This window comes from Narcine bancroftii, chromosome 9, assembly GCF_036971445.1.
Source record: "Narcine bancroftii isolate sNarBan1 chromosome 9, sNarBan1.hap1, whole genome shotgun sequence".
Lineage (NCBI taxonomy): Eukaryota > Metazoa > Chordata > Chondrichthyes > Torpediniformes > Narcinidae > Narcine > Narcine bancroftii.
In genome coordinates, this window is record NC_091477.1 from 107916443 (window position 1) to 107939052 (window position 22610).

Here is a 22610-nt window from a genome sequence, read left to right on the forward strand (position 1 = left end):
CCAGAGGTTGGTGAATCCATGGAATTTGTTGCTCCAGATAGCTGTGGAAGCCAAATTTGGGTATATTTAAAACATAAGGTGATAGGTTCTTGATTAGTAAGGGTGTCAAATTTTTTGGGCAAAAGGCAGGAGAATGGGATTGAAAGGAAAAATACATCACCCATGATTTGAATGGTGGAGCTGACTTAACTCTGGCCTAATTCTGCTCCTAAATCATGTCTTATGGTCTAATTATTACCTTGTAAATGGATAGTGTAAATGGATTAGCATTTATGTAGTGCTATCCCAATCTGGAGACATACAAAAGCTCTTTATGCCAATCAAATTCTTTCAAAATGTTTTCAATTCAAAGGTCATTTAATTATTTTGCAAATTCTGATTTGGTGGTCTCAGAAAGAAAGAAATATAGCTTATGTCATGTAATAATTAAATTCACCAAGCTACGTTCCACTTCTTGAACTGAAATATTTTGATAATTATTTACCTTGTTAACAGAGTAATTAAAGTTTGAATTATCAAATCAATCTTATGGAATATTAAGTGATATAATTTAAATGAAAATTAAAATGCATTGATGGTTAGTAGTTCATGGGCTGTCTGTATTGTATATTTATTACTCTTCATATTATTTGCATAGAAACAAATTAAAAACAGAAAATCCTGTATAAAGCTACATCAATAAAAAGAGAAACAATTAACATTTCAGATCCAGAACTCTTCATCATCCTGGACGAGAAATATTAATGTTTTCTTTACGTTGCTAATGCCTGACCTGCTGAGTGTTTCTGAGGTTTTTTTTCATATTTCCAGCATCTGTGGTTTATATGACATGCACCAAGAATAAAAATGGCATATTGAAATATATGGTCCTTTTTATGGACTCAGCTGCTATTATACTTACCATCGGCTGATGCAGTTGCTATAAGTTGCCCTGTGTAATCAAAACAAACATCAAGTACTTCATCTTCATGCCCAGACAAAGTTGCCACGCACTTCCCACTATTTGCGTCCCACATCTGGAAAATAATCAATATACACAAGTCATCTTTAAAGATTTCTCATTTGAAAGAGAACAAAAAGCCATGGGAAAGAAATGTTACACCAGGAATCTACCAGAGATCATAGGGTTAAAAACCTAATAAAGACAAAAGCTGTAAAAATTTAAATGAACTTAAGTTTACAGTGTTGGGAGAATAGCCAAATAACAAAACAGTCAATATTATGGAGGTGGGTGCAAATAGTCTTGGGAATGAATAAAATATGTATATAAAGTCACAAGTAATGGAAAATACAAAGGAATCAAGTAGTTGTTTAATCACCAAGCCCAAGTAAGAAAGAGTTATGACAAATCAATCTAATTGCTTTGAGAATCAAAAATCAAGTATTTATTAGGAAGAAATGTGTGCTTATTCACTAGTCGGTGTAGGACAGCAGTGTTTCAAATATGAAGAAGAGCCCACAATTGATGGCAGTGAGGTAGAACTGGGTGTCATCAGGAAATAGATGCATTAACGTTCAACCTACAGCATGGTAACAGTCCCTTTTGGCCCATAAGCCCATGCTGCCCAATTGACCTCCACTGTCAGTGCATTTTGAAGGATGGGAGGAAACTGGAGCACTCAGAGAAAATGCACTCAGACCTGGAGAGAATAGACAAACTCCTTACAGACAGCACCGGATTCGAACCCACGTTGCTGGCACTGCAACAATGTTGCAATAACCACTCCATTAACTGTGCAACCCACAAAACACAAAGGTGCTTTTGTACAACAATGTTTAAAATAAATTGTGGAATTGTCAGCTAATTTCCTTGTTAAACTGGGAATAGCAAGAATATTCCTACCGATGCCTTTAGTAAATTATCTGTTTGCAACTTCTTTGGTCCATTCTAGCAAGAAACAAACTCTTAACCTCACTGGACAATGGAAGCCAGAAATTGAAACATTAGCAATGCTCTAATCTCGTCATATCTCTTAAAATTATATATCACAAAGGTTCATCTTCCATTTTATTGGTTTAATTTTAAAACTGAGACTAGGGGAAATACAAAATCTTTGCTTTTATATTCTTGTTCTCTCAAAATGAGCGCTTACATTGAATCTGCCCTCCTTACCACTAACTCAAGCTACAAGTTAACTTTTAGGGAATCCTGCACAAAGTCCCCAAGGATGTCTGCTTTCTGAATTTTCTCCCCATTTAAAAAAAAATGGTATTCTTTTGTTCATTCTACCAAAGTGCATGACCATTGAATGCCCCATCAATGACCACAAAAGAAACTGATAGGCTTTTATTGACTACGGACAGGAGCAGCAACCAACCTCATCGACTGATCATGGGGAGCATGCAAAGGGGTTATATAGGTAGGATCGGTCTTGGGAGACATGTCCATCCAGCAGTAGCCAATCACAGTACAGCAGTGGTTTACCACAACCATACACTTCCCATGCTGCATTCCATCTGCCACGTCTTTGCTAATTTTTACAATCTGTCCAAGTCGCTCTACAAATTCCTCAACACTACTCACCCCTCCACCTACCTTTGTATCTCCACCTACAAACATGGCCACAAACCCATCAATTTCATAATCTAAATTAATGAAAAGTAATGGGCTCAACTCTGACCGCTGTTGAATACCACTAGTCACCAGCAGCCAGCCAGAGAAAGGCCCTCTTTATTCCCACTCTTTCCCTTCTGGCCAGTCAACCAATAATGTCAATGCTGAACTACTTCATACTGAAGCTTCATTCTTATTGAAGCCTGCAGTTCCAATTATTCAAAGACTGTTAAAAAGTACACAGTGTGCCGACATAATTTAGTCCCAAACTCACTGTGCAAGTTTTGTCCATCGATCCAGTTGCAATAAGTGAACAGTCCCAATTAAACAGTGCACTGCTGATTTCTCCTCGATGGCCAATCAAGGTATGCATTCTCCTAATAGATCACAAAATTAAAAATGATTTGTTTAAATTTTGCACACAGAAGTTTAATTTCCAACTGTCCTTACATTTGGACATGAGAGCAAAGAATAGATACAAAAGTTCATGCATCGTTCTAACACTTTCATTTCTGGATGCATGCAGAAAACTCATAATATTAGCAAATTCTTTCTACACTTCTAAGGCCCATGTACTGTTTAACCAGATGTTTGTTATAGCAATATTTACAGGAAGCATGACTTCATCAGCCAGGCCAAGCCGTCCACGTAGTTTCTGCTTCATGATCACTACTACCATCCTTCTTTTTCACACCCTAAGTCAGTGATGAAGTGTTTTGAAAGGCTGAGCTGTGACATGGATCCATTCCAGTTCGCCTATTGCAGCAACAGGTCTAGGGCGAATGCCATCTCACTGGCCCTACACAAACCCCAAAACATCTGGGCAGCAACGAAACATACATCAGGATGCTCTTTATTGACTACAGTTTGCCACTTAACACCATCATCCTCTCAAAACTGATCAGCAAACTTCAAGACCTGGGAGTTAACACGCCACTGTGAAATTGGATCACAGATTTCCTCACCTCCAGACCACAATCAGTGAAGATTGGTAAGAATTTCTCCTCCACAATCTCCATCAGATCTGGAGCACCATAGAGCTGTGTTCTTAGCCCCCTGCTATACTCACATTACACCGATGATGGTGTAGCTCAGTTAGTGGGTCATATAAAGAAAGGGGAAGAATCAGCATACAGGATGGAGATTGAAAACATGACTGAATGGTGCACCAACAACAACCTTGCACTGAACGTCACCAAAACTAAGGAGCTGATTGTTGACTTCAGGAAAGTAAAGCCAGAGGTATATAAACCAGTGATCATTGGGGGATCAGAGGTGGAGAGGGTGAGCACATTTAGGTTCTCAGAGGATCTTTCCTGGACCCAACGTACCAACGGCATCATGAAAAAAGCATGTCAGTACCTCTACTTCCTCAGGAGTTTGCAGAGATTTGGCATGACATCAGAAACCCTGGCAAACATCTATAGATGCATGGTGGAAAGTGTGCTGACCAGCTGCATCATGGACTGATATGGGAAAACCAAAGCTCCTGAGTGTAAACCCCTCCAAAAGGTACAGCCCAGTACATTACAGACAAAACCCTCCCCACTATTGTGTACATCTACAGGAATGCTGACATTGGAGGGCAGCAACAATCATCAAAGACCCACACCACCCAGCATACACTTTGTTCTCGCTGCTGCCATCTGGAAAAAGGAAGAGGCACCACAAGATTTGCACCACCAGGTTCAGGAACAGCTGCTATCCCTCTACCATCAAACTCTTCAACAACAAACTATCAGGGGCTAATTTAAGGACTCTTACTTGTGCACTTTATAATTTTCTTTGCTCTCTCTGTATTGCACAGTCAGTTTGTTTGCATTATCATCTATTTACAGTTCTTTTGATTGTTTACATGTTAATGCTTTGTACAGATTACTTTTGCACTACCGATTAGTGGTAATTCTGCTGCGCCCACAGGAAAAAGGAATCTCAGGTTTGTATGTGAATGTCATGTATGTACTCCAACAATAAATCTGAATCAGAGCATCCTCCCTAACCAATTCTCCCCAATCTTCTCAGATGCCCACCCACTAGCATCTCTCTCCACTCAGTGATCGTCTCTATTCCCTGCAACTCCCATCTATAATAATACACTTTCAACCACCTACTGCTGAATTGATTCACTTCACATAACACCCTCTTCAATGGCAGGTTATGAACAAAACAGTCATTGTGTGAGGTTTTGTATATAGAACTTGTTCTATTGCACTCAATACTTTGCACCTTATGCAAATTGGAATAATACTGCTGCAAATCCTTGTACACATCCAAGAAAAGGGACCCATCACACAGATCAAATCTTTTAGAGAAAAGTTCATATCATGTTAAGAAATAAAGAACTTTCAAGTTATAAAGATTCCTTCATGGTGTTATGATAGGCTTAGGAATGATTTTATGTTTAGTAATTGCTGAAATATAGAAAACACAGTAAATGATGTGTGAATTTATAAAGTCCATATTACACTTGACTAAGCCTATTCTCTAAGCAATAATATTGTGAATCTTCCCCAGGCGTCCATTATATTTTTTCCAGAGCCACTTGACAAAGTTTCAAGTATCGAGGTATATGATGTTAAAAGGAATGTAACCAAAAGAATATAATGATTAAAATAATGAGTTTTTAATGTGAACAAAAAAGAAATAAATGTGATGTAGCATCTGTGGTGAACTCCATTTCCCCTACATCATTTGTACAAAGATGCAAAGCATTATAAAATAAATTAAGAAATCTCAAATTTGTGCTGGAATCTTCCAAAGTAAAAATAACACATTGAAGCACAAAACAACTTACATACCTGCCAGATCCCACATCCCATACAGAAACTGTATGGTCAAAGGAGCCTGTTATTATCTTATCTCCTGTTGTATTAAATGACAAAGAGATGATTTCAGCTGAATGACCCTGAAAGAAAGAAATAAACTAATCAGAAAAGGCCAACCTGAACTTCCGAAGTTTAGTTCACTTCAAAAGTTTTAGTTGAAGGAAGAGAAAGAAGAGCAAACAAAACCATATGGATATACATACAATCATTTGATTTAAGAACAGGAGGAGGCCATTCTGTCTCTCAAGACTTTTCCACCATTTAACAAGAAAGTGGCTTATCTTCACTCTGCCTTCTAGTCTATCTGGGGCCCTTTGAGAATATGAGCAGTAAAGACCCATGATCCTCAGAGAAAAAAAATCCTCTCCATCTTAAAGGTGATTCACATGCACCTCCTGCAACTTCACCCATTCTATTCAATGTTCTTGGTATGGCATGTTCTACGCCAGCAAGACCAAGTGCAAACTTGGTAACTGCTTTATTAAGCACCTGCCTCCTGTCCATGGTGGCCATCTTGAACTTCCAGTTGGAAGCCATTTTAATTAATTTCCCAATTCCCATCCTGTCCTCAGTCTCCTGCACTGAGAGAGTGAGGTCAAACAGTAGAATAGCTCGTCATATTCCATCTGTGTATTCTATAATCCAATGGATGAACATTTAATTCTCCATACTCGAAAACCTACACTTCTTCCACTTCCCCTTCCTACCTCCTTCCCCCACCTTCTTATTTATAGGTCTACCTGCTTTTCCTGATGCCTGACAAAGGGCTCTGGTCTGAAACATTGGTTACCTTTTACTTCCTATCGATACTGTGTAACTTCTAAATATGACTTTCTGTTTATCACTTCTTTTTAACCTCAATTAGTATAAAATATCCTCTACTTCTCTGGTATTGTGGTTCACTAAAACACTGGGCTCTACTGTTGGAGTTCAACCTGCTGAATATTTCCACCAATTTCAGATTTTATTTTAAGCTTCACACATCCATAGCTTATTTGTTTTTCAGTATCAAAATGTAAGTTTGTTTCAAGGAGATCAAAATAACTTGAAGGTACAGTACATAAACTGAAAAGAAGTGTTAGTGAATATATTCTATACATACTGTAAGAGTCACAGATTCTTCCCCAGTTTGTATGTCCCAGAGCTTTGCTGTAGTGTCCATACTACCAGTAGCAACTAGGGAACTTTGAGGATTAAATGATAAGCATACCTAGAATTAGATAAATAGGAGTCAAAAAGTAAAACATTTATAAATAAATGAGTTATATTATTTATTCTTTTTAACTCTGCATTTTCATTTTATATTCTGTATGAAAAAAATAGGCTTTTTTCCCCCCCAAATAGAATCTACATCAATAACTTCTGTAAGCTACCCTGGCTCAACGGATCCTACTTCATATTAAAATCAATGATCTAATGGAAGGAAAATATACACAAGAGATTTACATGATCTATTTATTCATGAAGGTACATTTACTTTATAATTGATTGTGTGATTTTCCATTGTTATGAGAAAAAGCTCCAAAAAGGAATCATAATGAGATCTCAAAAGGATGCTGCAATGAAATAAATTGCAAATTAGTGTAGATAACTATTTTAAAGAGATGAAGAATTAAGGCATAATATTTCAGTAGGATTCTTCACCTACTCCTCACTTCATTGGGAAATCTTTTTGAAGTGAGCATTCAAATTAACTCCATTTGGTTTTTCTCTCATTAAACATCAAGACCAGTACATAGTACAAAATAAGAATTTTATCATCAGGGAAAAAAATGTCTTCTTTAGGGCGGCATAGTTAGGGTAGCAGTTAGGTCAAAGCTGTTACAGCACTAATGAATGGGACCAGCGTTCAATTCCCATGCTGTCTGTAAGGAGTTGGTACATTCTCCCCATGCTTGCATGGGTTTCCATAACCCCACCCTCCCCACCCCAAACCACAGGGGATCCAGTTTTCTACCACCATTCAAAATGTACTGGGGGTATAGCTAAATTGTATGTGAATTTGGGCGTCATGGGCTTGTCAGCCGAAAGGGCCTGTTACCATGCTGTACGTCTAAAATAAATGGTATAATTACGTAGTTCAAGTGGTCAAACTATTTTTTTTCAATTTGTATGGATAAGATGTTTAACAAATACTCTCATAGAAGATAACTACTAAAGAATATTTTAATGATTACAATAACTGAATATTATACTGTATATAAGGAGCTTATATACTGGCCAACTAGTTTCTTATCCACCAATCCCATGTGCTCTAATGTTGTACACTAATCTCTTATACGGGACTTATTGAAAACTTTCTTAAAGTCCAAATATACTACATCCATTGGATTAACTTCATGTATCCATTTGATAATCATCAATGTGTCAAATATGGAAAAGTGCAACTCCCTTTCACCAGCAGGTCCACAATTATAAAGGCTTTTGATACACCATGACAATGGTCATTTAGTGCACCATTTGGGTGTACTAGAAGTTCAAAGCAAGAGTTACAATATAACAATTACATAATAGGACAGGACGTGAGATGCCTATTTCTGTTTCAGTCAAGGGCCCAGCTTAGTATCTCCTATTGAACATGCTTAGAGGAATAATGCACTATTCCAGTCTGAGGAAGGGGCCAGAAAGCCTGGTATACACAGTGTCCTCACCATCAGATGCCTGGCTGGGACCTTGGCAGGGTAAGTTTGGTCAGCCATTGGAGAATCAGGGTTTAATGGGATGATTTGTGACCTGAAAGGACTAGGTCAAACTAGAAAATCAGAGGTTTAGGGTATCCACCTGTGGCGCTAAATGGTTCAACAAAGATTCAGATGACTAAGGAGTTCAGAGCATTGGTTAAAGGTGCCAAGACTGTTCACAGTAGGTAATTAGGTACCAAGAGAATGAGTACAAAGATAGGTATGACAATTACATTACTGTTCATAGATTTACACAAATACGATTTTTTAAGGAAGTAGGCAAAATTGTTACATTTTCTGACCAACATCATTTAAGCCAAGAATGTCCATAATAACACAAATTAATGTAGAAATTGTCATTATCAAGTTTCAGTCCAGGAAAAAATGTATTTTCAATCAAATAGCTTGAAATAAACTGTTTCAACTCGGGCTATGCTTCATCTAAACCAGAGTAATAACATTGTGTGGACCTGAAGATGGCAGTATATGCTAGGATACTGTTTTATATATGCATGTACAAAACACCATGAGCAAAACATTTCAGGATGCATTTCATTAATTTTTCACAGAAAAGCAAGAGATAAAACATTTCAATACACAAGAATGGATATAATGCTATTTTAATAAATGAAAATAATAAATGTTATTCCCACATTTTAATCTCAATTTATTAAAAATCAGATTTCAGATTTATTGTCAAAGTACATATATGACATCACATACAACCCTGAGATTCTTTTATCTGCAGGTGACGCAGAAATACCACTTATTGGCAATGTTAGAAATAAACTATACACAACATATACATGTAAACAAATAAAATGTAAATACATAAAGAAATATAAACAAACAGACTGTACAATACAGAAAAATATAATTTTAAGTAACAAATATTGTGTAAGGTTAGAGTCCTTAAATGAGTCTCTGATTGAGTCTGCTGCTTAGGAGTCTGATGGAGAAGGGTAGCAGCTGTTCCTGAACATGGCATGCATACCTCTTCCCTGACATCAGCAGTGAGAATAGAGCATGCCCTGGGTGATGTGGATCTTTGAAGATTGCTGCTGCTCTCCGACAGCACCGTTCCACATAGATTTCCTCAATGGTAGGGAGAGTTTTGCCTGTAATGTGCTTGGCTGTGTCTACAATCTTTTGCAGGACTTTCCACTCAAAGGTATTAGTGCACCCATGCCATGGTGTGATGTAGTCAGTCAACACATTTTCTACTGCACATCTATAGAAATTTGCCAAAGTTTACAATGTCATACCAAACCTCTGCAAACTTTTGAGGAGGCAGAGGTGCTCACATGCTTCTTCACAATGACTTGAATATGTTTGGTCCAGGAAAGATCCTCTGTGATAGTCTCTACCAGGATTTTAAATTTGTTCATCCTCTCCACTGCTGATGTGCTAATTATCACAAGATCATAGACCTCTGGTTTTCTCTTTCTCAGGTCTACAATCAGCTCCTTGGTGCAAGCTTATTGTTAACGCACCATTCAGTCAAATTTTCAATCTCTCTTCTCTATGCTGACTATTGCCATTTTTTATATAGTTTATTAAATTTCAGATTTACTATCAGGCTACATACATGACATCACATTCAACCCTGAAGTGATTTTTCCTGTGGGTGAAGCAAAATTACCACTTCTTGATAGTGCAAAAAAATTGTAAGCAATGTGCCTATAGATATAAATAAAGAATTGTAAACAGATAAGGAAGGTAAACAAACTGGCTGTGCAATACAGAGAATAAAGAAAATCAATAAAGTTCAAAACTAAGAGTCTTTAAATAAGTCCCTGATTAAGTATGATGTTGAGAAGTCTGATGGTGGAGGGGTAGCAGCTGTTCCTGAATCTATAGCTCTTTCCTAATGGTAGCAGCAAGAACAGAGCACGTGCAGAGTGATATGGATCCTTGATTCCTTGATGATTAACAGCAATGTTCACTGTAGACGTTCTGGATGGCGGGGGTGGGCAGAGATTTTTTTCTGTGATCTTCTGCACTGGGTCCTCTACCTTTTGGAGGGCTTTACATTCAGGGATATTGGTGTCCCCTTACCAGACCATGCTGAAGCTAGTCAGCACACTTTCCACCACACACCTTCAGAAAATTTTCGGGGTTTCTAATTGCAAACTAAATGTCTGCAAGCTCCTCAGGAAGCCAAGGCACGGACGAGCTTTCTTCATGATGCCATTCATGTGCTGGGTGCAGGAAAAATCCTCCAAGAAAGTGACTCCATTCAGCCAAGCTTTCAATCTCCCTCTGTATGCTGACTCATTGCCTTTTTAAAAAAAGATATATACAGCCCACTATCTTGGTATCGTATCATCAAAATTTGTAGATGGTGGTCTTGTCGTACTGAGCCACACTGTTGTAGGTGTAAAGTGAGTAGAGCAGGGGGCTAAAAACGCAGGCCTGGGGTGCTCCAGTACTGTTGGAGATTGTGAAGGAGATGTTCTTGCCAATCTGTATTGATTATATCCAGCATATGCAGTTTTTTTTTCTCATCAATTTGTGATTTAACATATTGCAGTATTTGTGTGAATCCACTCTGAACATTTACTTGAAAGCACTAGTTGTGATTTTCACAAGGAATCACAGGAATCCAAAGGAAAGAAGTAATATTATGTCATATTAGAAGCAATACATAAAGAAGACAGAAATGTAGACATACAATAATAAATTAATAAAAATCTGTAAAATTACAGCTTTTCTGAAATCACAAAGCAGATCTATTTGTGAACTTATGTGGCCAGGAAACTGGCCTAGCATGTGAAGTTGAAATATCAATTCTGTCTTAAATGTTGCAGTTGTTAATGCAACTCTCATGTAAATTAACTTACAATCTCTGCAGTGTGTCCACGAAACGTATGATAACATTTGCCTGTTTCGGAGTTCCATAATTTACAGGCTTTATCAAATGAGCCAGTTGCAATCTTGTCTCTAAATAAAAATAAAGTACACACATTAATGGTGACTTCAACACTTTCATCCGAGTTAAGCTTCTGTGAAAAGTTCTTCACTGTGACTTGAGCTGAAAAGCCTTAAAGCCCTGGAAATTTAAATCACTTGCCAGGGGCTTGTCACATTTCAAAGTTATGGTGGAGAATAGGGAGGAACCCATGATGCTCATTTCTATATGAAAGGAGCATTGCCATCACTTATAGGGGCTTTCAGTTGAAGCTCAAGTTAGTTGAAGTGATTCCTATTGGCAATCATTTAAACTCCCCCAACCATTTCTGCAATGACACGTCTGTCCTTGGCTTCATCCATTGTCAGGGTGGCAGAAACATAAACTTAAGGAACAATGCATCATATCCCTCCTGGACAGCCTTAAACCAAATAGCTTGAATATTGATTTTTCTGATTTTCGGTAACTCCCTCCTCCATCTATTTCTACAGTTTCCATCTTTTCTTTACCTACTCCAGACTCCAGTGCTAACTTTTTTTACTCTCTCCCTCTCTAACTTTTCTTCCACCCCATTCCACCACCTTTTCCTGATGGTTTCTCCCTCTACCTGTTTTTCCATCTTCCATTCCTTCTGTTCTATACTCTCTGGCCCCCTCACTCAGCTTCTTTTCCCCTTTTATAAATGTCATTTTTCCTATTTTATCTTTGGATTCAGACCCAAAATCTTGATGATACAGTATGATCTTTTGAGTTCCTCCAGTGATTCTTTATCTGATTAAGTAACTGCTGTTCAGTTACTATCTTTTCACAATAAAGGTTGGGCAAGCCAAGGAAATTAATTTGCATAAAAAGTCTGACATAGTTGTACTCATTCATTTTAATTGTATTGGTACAGTGTTCTCTAATTTACCTGATTCCTTGGGAAATAGGGATATCATCCATTTAAATAATGAAGAGGAAATAGGAAGAATTGACACTTGTAATCTTTAAAATTATATCATGCAACTATTGGTTCAAATGCGACTCTGCAATTGTACTGAAGCACTAACATATTTCTCACAGTTATGTACAAATATTAACGCATATTTAAATTTTATAATATGAGATATTGTTTGAAAAAGTGCTAAACCTCACACTAAATGTACGATAATCTCAACATATTTTACAAGTAAAACAATTAACATTATTGATTGGATAAGTGCATAATATATTTGGAGTGCAACCTATTTTTAAACTTCCCAAAACTGTAATACTTAAAGCTCAGATGAGAAAATTATAAATGAGGCCCCAGCAAGGAACAAACTAGTAACCCCTGATTTCACAAGACCAGTGTTCTAACTACTGAGCTATAAGCACATCTATTAATGAACACTAAATTACTGATCTCACCCAAAAGGATTGTTGAATGCAATGGCATACACCACATTTCTATGACCCTCAAGAGTGAGCAGCTCTTCTCCTGAGATGGTATCCCATACTTTACAAGTCCTATCATAGCTTCCTGTGATAAATCTTAGAAGTACAAAACAGAAAGTTAGCTTCATCAAAATATAATTGTCCAAATAAAAGCAAAATAAATTTTAGAGGTACAGGAAACATGCATTACACATATACAGAAATATTTTGCCTGTTTTCATATAAAATGTCTTGGTTCAAGTATTTTTTGGAAATCCCCTATCCTCAATCCCTAATGTTTAATGATAACTCAAAACTAAATTAAGATAAAAACAGAATTAACAAAGTTAAATTTTATAAACTTCTGTAGCAAAAGCAACACTCACAAGATTATCTATCAAGATGGCACATACTTGGGATTTTTTAATACAATGTCTCAGTTAATGAGGTAATGGAATTCCATTTGCAAGTTAAAAGTACTTCCAGAAAAATTATCAGCCAGTGCAGAAAGCCACTGTCCCAATTTAAAGTTAATGTGGACTGACAGATAACAATTTTTTTTTCTGATTTCCAGCATCACGCTACAACCTAACAGTTCACAGAAATCATTAAATATTTGTTCTGGTTTCCTAATGTTCTCCAGTTCTGGGAAATGTAGAAATAATGAAGTTGTATTGTTAATAGTGGAATTTGAGAGTCAATACAGCGTTTTGACCAGTCTGGTTTCTTCCAACTGTAAAATTAGTGCCTACTTGATTCAGAATGAGTCACTTCACTTAAAAAAAAAGCTTTCAACTGCTTGCAACATGGATTGCAATATTAAAAGTTACAAAATAGCAACACCTCCCACTGAGGATTTTGAGGGCTTAATCCATATTTTAAGACATGATTACACAGTTAAGGATGCCATGTTATTAATAATTGGGAGTCTTTCCAAAGATGTCTTTTGGTTGAGATACTAAATGAAGATGCCATGGGACTTCAAAGGATTTCAAACAAACATTTAATATAGACAGAATTTGTTCAAATAATAACTCAAGTAATTGAAATGGATGATTATTCATAGGGCAATTTATACGGAAACTGATTGCCAAGTGGAAATTTTAAAAAAATCTGCCTGTAAGTTTAGTAAAGGCTCCAAATTTGTCGTCTTGCCAGGTGTCCTCTTACACCTTCCCTGGAAGTATGGACACTAACTTTTCAAACTGATGATACGGTCAGAACAATTCAACTTCTCAAACACAAAGGTTAAAAGAAAAAAAAAGCAGGCACTTACCTTGAGCCAGACTTGTTAAATGCAACATTTGTCAGTGGCAATATATGTGCCCGAAGTACCTAGGTATAAACCAAATAGAAATATTACCAAACATTTATGGCAATCTTCATGAACAGTGGCTATTAAAATTGTAAATTAGCTAGTGCATTGTTCAGCTTGCTGCACGTTTCATTTTGATGGAAGGGTTAATGCTTGCTTCAATTTTTTTTTTAAATAGGAAGATTTTCCTCTTAATTTGTGTTTCTTTATTATAAGATTCTTTAAAATTACCTTGGAATTATCAGCATCAATTGGTTTAAAAAATTTATTTTTAGGACCACAAGCTACATCGACAATATTAAAGTTTAAAAGCTCTAACTTTTAAAATAGAAGACCAGGGAACAAGAATCTGGAGAAAGGAACATTAAGACAATATTGTCATTTTGGACATTCTCTCCTGCCACTGGCACAAATTAAAGCAAGCATTCTTCAGGAATTGAAGTGAGAAAGATGGAAGTAAGGTATTGACTTCTTCATGTGAACTGAAATTGTCCAAGGTTGAAGATACTTGTTGTTCAGTAGTTTTTTTTTCGTCAATTATATCCTTTATCAACTTCTTGGAACAAACAAGAGAAACAATATGAATACTACAATAATGATTAAAACTACAATAATCCAGCCATTTCACTTGATCAAGGCTAACAATACCACAAACCTGCAGTAGCAAAACATTCCATTTAGGCGAGATCATTACAACAAATACAAGCAAAAGTATAAAAATTAGAAAGTGATAAAGGTTATGGCAGAGTTGAAGTTACAGAGATGAAGACATGGAAATTACTCCTCAGCCTCAGTTCTGCAATGGACAATTCGTTTGGAACTCGTTGGTATGTTTCTCTAGTTTGTAAGAATTGCACTTGAATTTTAGAAATCCTTTGCAAAATTATAATCTCTGTTAGAGTTTATTCCTTGTAATATAATATGCTTCATTTAAAATAAAATAATTGTGTTTAAACTGCTTTGCTAGATAGAAATATCTCTTCCTTGGTTGGGAGGGGGAACCCACCACACGCAATAGTAATTATTGACAGCTAAATCCCCTTCAGAGAAGAGACTAAAATAGTTAAGTGAATTAGTCCTTAAAAAATAGGTTGATGTAGTAGAATTCCCCTAATGTGCATGTATGAGTAGACACAAAATAGATAGGACTTAAAGTCTTGACTTAAGCTTAGAGCTCCAGAATTGGTTCACTAAATATCATTGCATTGACTAGTTTGATGATGGTATGTGTGATTATATACCATTTTTTGAACATATGAAGGTCGTATATTAAAGTCAAACAACATTTTTTGTTGTCCTTGTCATGGTTGAATAGCTGTTAGAATGTATCAGCTGTGAAAAATGTGGCACCTGTGAAATTTATATGTGTGAGACTCAGAATAGGGCTGAATGGTGATGACTGTGAATTAGTTCATGCATATTTGGTTCATGATGACCGATAGAGATTTTTTTTGGTAAGTCAGTGAAAGTAAACAAACGATGTGAAGCTAGAAGTTATGAGATATGCCATTTAAAAATGTATTAACAGACCACATTTGCATGGTTGTTGAATTTCTTGTAGCATCCAAATCTTTAGACCATGCTAGGATTGTCTAAATTCTCCAATAAATTTTCTGTAATTTAGAAACTCAACCAGCACCAAAATATGAACAGAAAATGTATGCATTTCCTCATGTGAAACAAAATGATCCCACTTACCTAATTGTCTCAATACACTCAGATAACTAGCTTATTCATTGATATTAATAGTGTGCATCAGGGGAACAAGCATTAACTTCCATCTCTGAATTAGACCAATGTCAACAATCCCGAAATCAACTTTGTTCTAAAGGTAAACTTAATTTATGGCACTGCAGAATGCTTACTGACAAAGGGAAAACTCCTCACCTTAAAAAGATAGAATTTGTGATCATCCGGTTGACTGAGCTTTTCCTGGAGCCTTTTGACCAGTTGCTTCACCTGTTCTGTGCGAGATGCAGTGACAAGTGGCTCAATCCTTTGAATTTCATGAACTACAACATCTGTGTCTGCACTGTGTGCACAGAAAGAAAAAAAGCATCAACTTCAATAGCTTTCACAGCCAGAAGATCCAGCAGAGCTGATAACCAAAGAATTAATTGAAGTATCAATGTTAAAAATAAAAGATTCTACCAAGTGAAAGCTAATTCTTGAAATTCTAAAAGGATTCTGAACATATCTGAAAATTTCAGTGCATTCCATGCATATTTTTTTACTACCTTTGATTTTTTAAAATAACTTTATTTTTTTTAAATTTAGACGTACTGCACAGTAACAGGCCCTTTCAACCCACAGGCCCTTGCTGCCCAATTACATCCAATTGATCTAAAAGCCCCAGTAAGTTTTGAAGAGTGGGAGGAAACCGGAGGACCCAGAATATGCAGAAACTGGTAGAACTTGCAAACTCCTTACAGACAGCGCAGGTCCCAATCACTGGTGATGTAACAACGTTGAGCTAACTGCTACGCTAACCATGCTGCCTATTTTGGCAAAATATGTACTGTATATAACCAACCAAACTACATTTCATACCTGAACACTGCAAATTCATCAAATGGTGCTAATTTAAATTAAAAGGCACACATGTTAAAGATATAGAATTGTGGTTACACCATTCTCGGAGTACTGTGAACAATTTTTATATTATAAAAGGTATATTGGGAAAAAAAAATTAAAGGATTCTAGCTTAAATAAAAGGGTACGCCGATCAAGAGGGTGAAAAGGGAGACTGGAATTCTTTAGTCCAGTGAAGAAAGGGAGTGGGGGAGGAACAGTGACCTGTAGTTCTGAAACACTTTAAAGTAGTCGGATAAGTTAGAATTACAAAATAACAGATAATTAACAGAATCTTCTTTATCACTGGAATGTGAGGCATGTTCTTACTATTTGAGATAAATAATGTCATTGTATTTGCAAAATTAGATGAAGACAAAGGAGAAACTAAGATGTTGAGAGATTTAGTTGAGGAAGAAAGACTTGAATCAATTAAACTTACACTGGAGTCAAGTCAAGCAGATCAATGGATTTGCTCCTCGTTTCCCCTCCTTTTTCATATTCCAAAATAATTCCTATTTAAAAATAAAAGCATTTATTTTAATTGTCCCCATATTAAGTAAAGAATTTATCTATTTTATAATTAATTCATCCCTCCAACCACATCCTCTAACCTTAATGAGTCTTAATAGTTTGAGAGATTGGGAACTTAGTAAATAAGTAAATAAAAGTAGTGATTCCAACAAAGTAAAGGGCATAGACATTAAAATACTAAATGGCACATTACGTGAGTTGGAATGACCCTTACCCTACTCTTACTAGGCAAGCAATCCAGCCTTGGCTGGCAGCAGACTCACACCACAGCTGCATCTGGCTAGCAATCAGAGCCCATCCTGGCAAACAATGCCCCTTCACTTCAGCTTCACCTGATCACTGAGCCCTCCCATAGCACTGTTAACCCAGCCTCACATAGCAAGCTCCTGCTTCACTTCAATCTCATCTGCCTGGTACTGGACCTCACCCACCACCTTCAATTCTGCACCCCACTCCTGCCCTGATATGCCTGTCCATGGTCTCAAGTACTATCAAACCAAGACCACCCGTAAATTGGAGAAGCAACACCTTATTTTCTGCCTTGACACTCTCCAACCAGATGGCATTAATGTTGGCCTACTCCTCATTCTTCCCCTCTGAAGGTAGAATATTACTTACAATGGGGTTTAGTTCTGTGACTCACATCGCAAGGTGAAATTATTGTAAGTTGGGGTCCACCTGTACAGGTGGTTTCACGAGCCATTCCTGCTGGGAGACTGACCCGACATCCCTGCTCCTGCCGGAAGCCTCCTGCGGTGGCGGTGGGAACTTCAGCCTTCTGGCAGCAGCAGGAGGCCAATGACCCCGCTCCTCCCGGGAGCCCAAGATTATACCTAGTAACTAGGGGCAGTGGCGTCTCTTTGCAACCTACATTGTGATTCAGAACACACATGCAGATTGCCAATGCGCGCATTCTCTCTCTCTCTCTCTCTAGCGATGGAAATCTGCGCATGCATTCCAAATCACCTTTTTTTTTAAAATCAAAAAAAATGGTATTGGGTCTGACAAAGCACAATTGGGAAGTAATCTTCAGAGAAAGAAAAGCAACCACGTTGATACAGGTAGACCCCAACTTACTTTTATTCGAAACAGATTCTGATCATCGTAACTTTGAGCCATAAGTCGGGGTCTATCTGTATTCTCCATCACTCTATCTTCTTTCCTCCAGCTCTCCACTTTCATGACTCCGTCCCCCTCCCCTTGTTTGCTGGAATCCCTTCCCTCCAATATCCACCTATTACCTGTGGGACTGTGCCTTCCCCTGTCCCTCACTGCATACCATTTTGCCCATACCTTAATGAAAAGTTCAAACCCAAAATGTTGGTTCTGTATCTTTATCATTGCTCTGCGCTGGATGGGTCACGTCTCCAGAATGGAGGACCATCGCCTTCCCAAGATCGTGTTATATGGCGAGCTCTCCACTGGCCACTGTGACAGAGGTGCACCAAAGAAAAGGTACAAGGACTGCCGAAAGAAATCTCTTGGTGCCTGCCACATTGACCACCGCCAGTGGGCTGATAACGCCTCAAACCGTGCATCTTGGCGCCTCACAGTTTGGCGGGCAGCAACCTCCTTTGAAGAAGACCGCAGAGCCCACCTCACTGACAAAAGGCAAAGGAGGAAAAACCCAACACCCAACCCCAACCAACCAATTTTCCCCTGCAACCGCGTCTGCCTGTCCCGCATCGGACTTGTCAGCCACAAACGAGCCTGCAGCTGATGTGGACTTTTTACCCCCTCCATAAATCTTCGTCCGCGAAGCCAAGCCAAAGAAGAAGATAAAGAACACTGTTTGACCTGCTGAGTTTCTCCAGCATTGTTTTTACTTCATCCATCACCTTAACCAACAAGAAATATTCTTTAATCAAGATCTCATCTGACAAGTGGGAAGCAATTCACACTTTCCCTGGTCTGACATCACCAGCAGTACTCCATCATACTAATCTCATATGGCTGGATGGCTCCTAACACTCACACTTCTGACCTGGAAGGTTATGCCCTCTTGGGTATGACCTGCATGGTAGCGTCACCTTGCCCAACTTTCACCTGACCTGGAAGACCTCTTCTGACTGGCAGTAGCTCCTCTAGCTGGCAGTAACTCCTTACCCTGCCTCATTTAGCTGGAGGTACCCTCTCTTCCCAGTTTCACATTAAGCTCTAAGGCTGAAGAACACACAGGCAGCTAGTTGTTGGTGACTCAAAGTGATGAATCCATGCAGGCTGTGGACTGCTAGAGACTGGTTGAGACTGGCTGAAAGGGTACCAAGTATCACAACTGGGTGCCAAAGGTGCTAGAAGCTTCCTCAGAAGTTAGCATCTGGAGCTTGGGTTGCTGATGGTCTGGACTAAAGACCATGTGGCTGTGGAGGCTGTGGGAGGGAAATTCAGACACTCAGTGACTCTGGGGGTACTCTCTTTTGCTTCTCTTTCTCTGAATGTAAGGGGCACAAGGAAATTTCTACTGATAGTGAATCTGTCTGCCTTAGGATAGACTAAAGGAAATTTTCTATAATATCACTTTTCTGTTTTATTACATGACAATAAAATTATCTTGTAGTTGTGACCTCTCAGTCCAGTTTCACTGGGCAACCACCTGGACTGGTAGTTCCACCCCCACCTTGACTGGTAGTTCCACCCCCACCTTGACTGGTAGTTCCACCCCCACCTTGACTGGTAGTTCCACCCCCACCTTGACTGGTAGTTCCACCCCCACCTTGACTGGTAGTTCCACCCCCACCTTGACTGGTAGTTCCACCCCCACCTTGACTGGTAGTTCCACCCCCACCTTGACTGGTAGTTCCACCCCCACCTTGACTGGTAGTTCCACCCCCACCTTGACTGGTAGTTCCACCCCCACCTTGACTGGTAGTTCCACCCCCACCTTGACTGGTAGTTCCACCCCCACCTTGACTGGTAGTTCCACCCCCACCTTGACTGGTAGTTCCACCCCCACCTTGACTGGTAGTTCCACCCCCACCTTGACTGGTAGTTCCACCCCCACCTTGACTGGTAGTTCCACCCCCACCTTGACTGGTAGTTCCACCCCCACCTTGACTGGTAGTTCCACCCCCACCTTGACTGGTAGTTCCACCCCCACCTTGACTGGTAGTTCCACCCCCACCTTGACTGGTAGTTCCACCCCCCCCACCCCACCTTGACTGGAAGTTCCACCCCCCCCTACTCCACCTCCACCTTGACTGGAAGTTCCACCCCCCCTACTCCACCTCCACCTTGACTGGTAGTTCCACCCCCACCTTGACTGGTAGTTCCACCCCCACCTTGACTGGTAGTTCCACCCCCACCTTGACTGGTAGTTCCACCCCCACCTTGACTGGTAGTTCCACCCCCACCTTGACTGGTAGTTCCACCCCCACCTTGACTGGTAGTTCCACCCCCACCTTGACTGGTAGTTCCACCCCCACCTTGACTGGTAGTTCCACCCCCACCTTGACTGGTAGTTCCACCCCCACCTTGACTGGTAGTTCCACCCCCACCTTGACTGGTAGTTCCACCCCCACCTTGACTGGTAGTTCCACCCCCACCTTGACTGGTAGTTCCACCCCCACCTTGACTGGTAGTTCCACCCCCACCTTGACTGGTAGTTCCACCCCCCCCACCCCACCTTGACTGGAAGTTCCACCCCCCCCTACTCCACCTCCACCTTGACTGGTAGTTCCACCCCCCCCCCACTCCACCTCCACCTTGACTGGTAGTTCCACCCCCCCCACCCCCCCCCACCCCCCACCCCTCCCCCCCCCACCCCCCACCCCTCCCCCCCCCACCCCACCCCTCCCCCCACCCCACCCCTCCCCCCCCTCCCCCCCACCCCCCCCTCCCCCCTCACCCCCCCCCTCCCCCCCCACCCCACCCCTCCCCCCCCTCCCCCCCCACCCCACCCCTCCCCCCCCCACCCCACCCCTCCCCCCCCACCCCACCCCTCCCCCCCCACCCCACCTTGACTGGAAGTTCCACCCCCCCCCACTCCACCTCCACCTTGACTGGTAGTTCCACCCCCCCACCCCCCCCCACCCCTCCCCCCCCCACCCCACCCCTCCCCCCCCACCCCACCTCCACCTTGACTGGTAGTTCCACCCCCCCACCCCCCCCACCCCTCCCCCCCCACCCCACCCCTCCCCCCCCACCCCACCCCTCCCCCCCCACCCCTCCCACCCCTCCCCCCCACCCCTCCCCCCCCACCCCACCTTGACTGGTAGTTCCACCCCCCACACCCCACCCCCCCCACCCCCCCCCCACCCCCCCCACCCCACCCCCCCACCCCACCCCCCCCACCCCACCTTGACTGGAAGTTCCACCCCCCCCTACTCCACCTCCACCTTGACTGGTAGTTCCACCCCCCCCCCACTCCACCTCCACCTTGACTGGTAGTTCCACCCCCCCCACCCCCCCCCCACCCCCCACCCCTCCCCCCCCACCCCCCACCCCTCCCCCCCCACCCCCCCCCCACCCCTCCCCCCCCCCACCCCACCCCTCCCCCCCCCACCCCACCCCTCCCCCCCCTCCCCCCCACCCCCCCCCTCCCCCCTCACCCCCCCCCCTCCCCCCCCACCCCTCCCCCCCCTCCCCCCCCACCCCACCCCTCCCCCCCCACCCCACCCCTCCCCCCCCACCCCACCCCTCCCCCCCCCACCCCACCCCTCCCCCCCCACCCCACCTTGACTGGAAGTTCCACCCCCCCCCCACTCCACCTCCACCTTGACTGGTAGTTCCACCCCCCCACCCCCCCCCCACCCCTCCCCCCCCCACCCACCCCTCCCCCCCCACCCCACCTCCACCTTGACTGGTAGTTCCACCCCCCCACCCCCCCCCCACCCCTCCCCCCCCCACCCCACCCCTCCCCCCCCACCCCACCCCTCCCCCCCCACCCCTCCCACCCCTCCCCCCCCACCCCTCCCACCCCTCCCCCCCCACCCCTCCCCCCCACCCCACCTTGACTGGTAGTTCCACCCCCCCCCACCCCACCCCCCCCACCCCCCCCCCCACCCCCCCCACCCCACCCCCCCACCCCACCCCCCCCACCCCACCCCCCCCACCTTGACTGGAAGTTCCACCCCCCCCCCCTACTCCACCTCCACCTTGACTGGTAGTTCAACCCACCACCCACCGCCCCATCTTGGCTGGTCGTTCCCCCATTTCCCTCCCATCCCCCATCCCGGGTTCAGTCTGCGAGCCCCGCCCGGTTTCACCAGGCAGACAGTGAGGGCCCTGCTCGCACCCCCACCCGCATCGCCATCTCTGCCCTTTTCCCCGTCCTCACCTGGCGGGTAATAGCGCAGGAGGAACCTTTTCAGTTTCATCTTTCTGCAAGTGCGTCCTTCGTTGCCCCAACAACGAAATGGCCCACCGTGCTGATTGGTTCCCGTTGCGCATGCGCGCTTCCCAGAGCCGCCGCGGAGGCCACGTGGGTGGAGGTGAGTCTGGTTGATGCTTTCACCTGGTGGCTCTGGAGCCAACAGACTGAAGCAAAGTAATGTTTATTATTGGACACTCTTTCTGATCAATAACAAGGCATTTCTGATAGATTTTGTTATTAACCACTCTCACCTTTGGATATTACAGGTCAACTCACCAGTTATTTTCCCCACCTGCTTCCAACCATTTGGTGACTCTTTGTTTCTCAGCAGGGATTAATTGTTTTAGCAACCAGCTGATTTGTTGTATAATATCCCCACTGGGACTATCTAACATTTCTTTCCGCATCATTTTTGGTGTTTTCCATCCTCAGACCTTTACTTAAAGTTTGTGTTCTCTGAAACACAGTATAAGGTAGTTACTGTGTCCAAATCTAATCTGTATCGCTTACGTG

The 22610-nt window shown here is 41.9% G+C and overlaps 1 protein-coding gene across 5 annotated transcripts in view; it reads right to left on the reverse strand.

The window, feature by feature from the left end:
* The window catches only part of daw1 (dynein assembly factor with WDR repeat domains 1), a 37630-nt gene extending 15020 nt beyond the window's left edge, over positions 1-22610 (reverse strand). For 3 of the 5 annotated variants that reach the window (XM_069897230.1, XM_069897228.1, XM_069897229.1), the window contains exons 1-11: positions 22374-22610; positions 22062-22261; positions 16695-16767; positions 15569-15713; positions 13643-13701; positions 12361-12483; positions 10904-11003; positions 6482-6589; positions 5353-5459; positions 2829-2931; positions 902-1016 (exon numbers count right to left, since the gene is read on the reverse strand). In XM_069897230.1, the coding sequence (XP_069753331.1) occupies positions 902-1016; positions 2829-2931; positions 5353-5459; positions 6482-6589; positions 10904-11003; positions 12361-12483; positions 13643-13701; positions 15569-15713; positions 16695-16767; positions 22062-22261; positions 22374-22507 (1267 nt within the window). In that variant the 5' untranslated portion in view covers positions 22508-22610. Of the gene's footprint in view, positions 1-901; positions 1017-2828; positions 2932-5352; positions 5460-6481; positions 6590-10903; positions 11004-12360; positions 12484-13642; positions 13702-15568; positions 15714-16694; positions 16768-18892; positions 19152-22061; positions 22262-22348 lie in introns of those variants that run through there. The other 2 variants (XM_069897231.1, XM_069897232.1) reach the window with 2 other exon arrangements.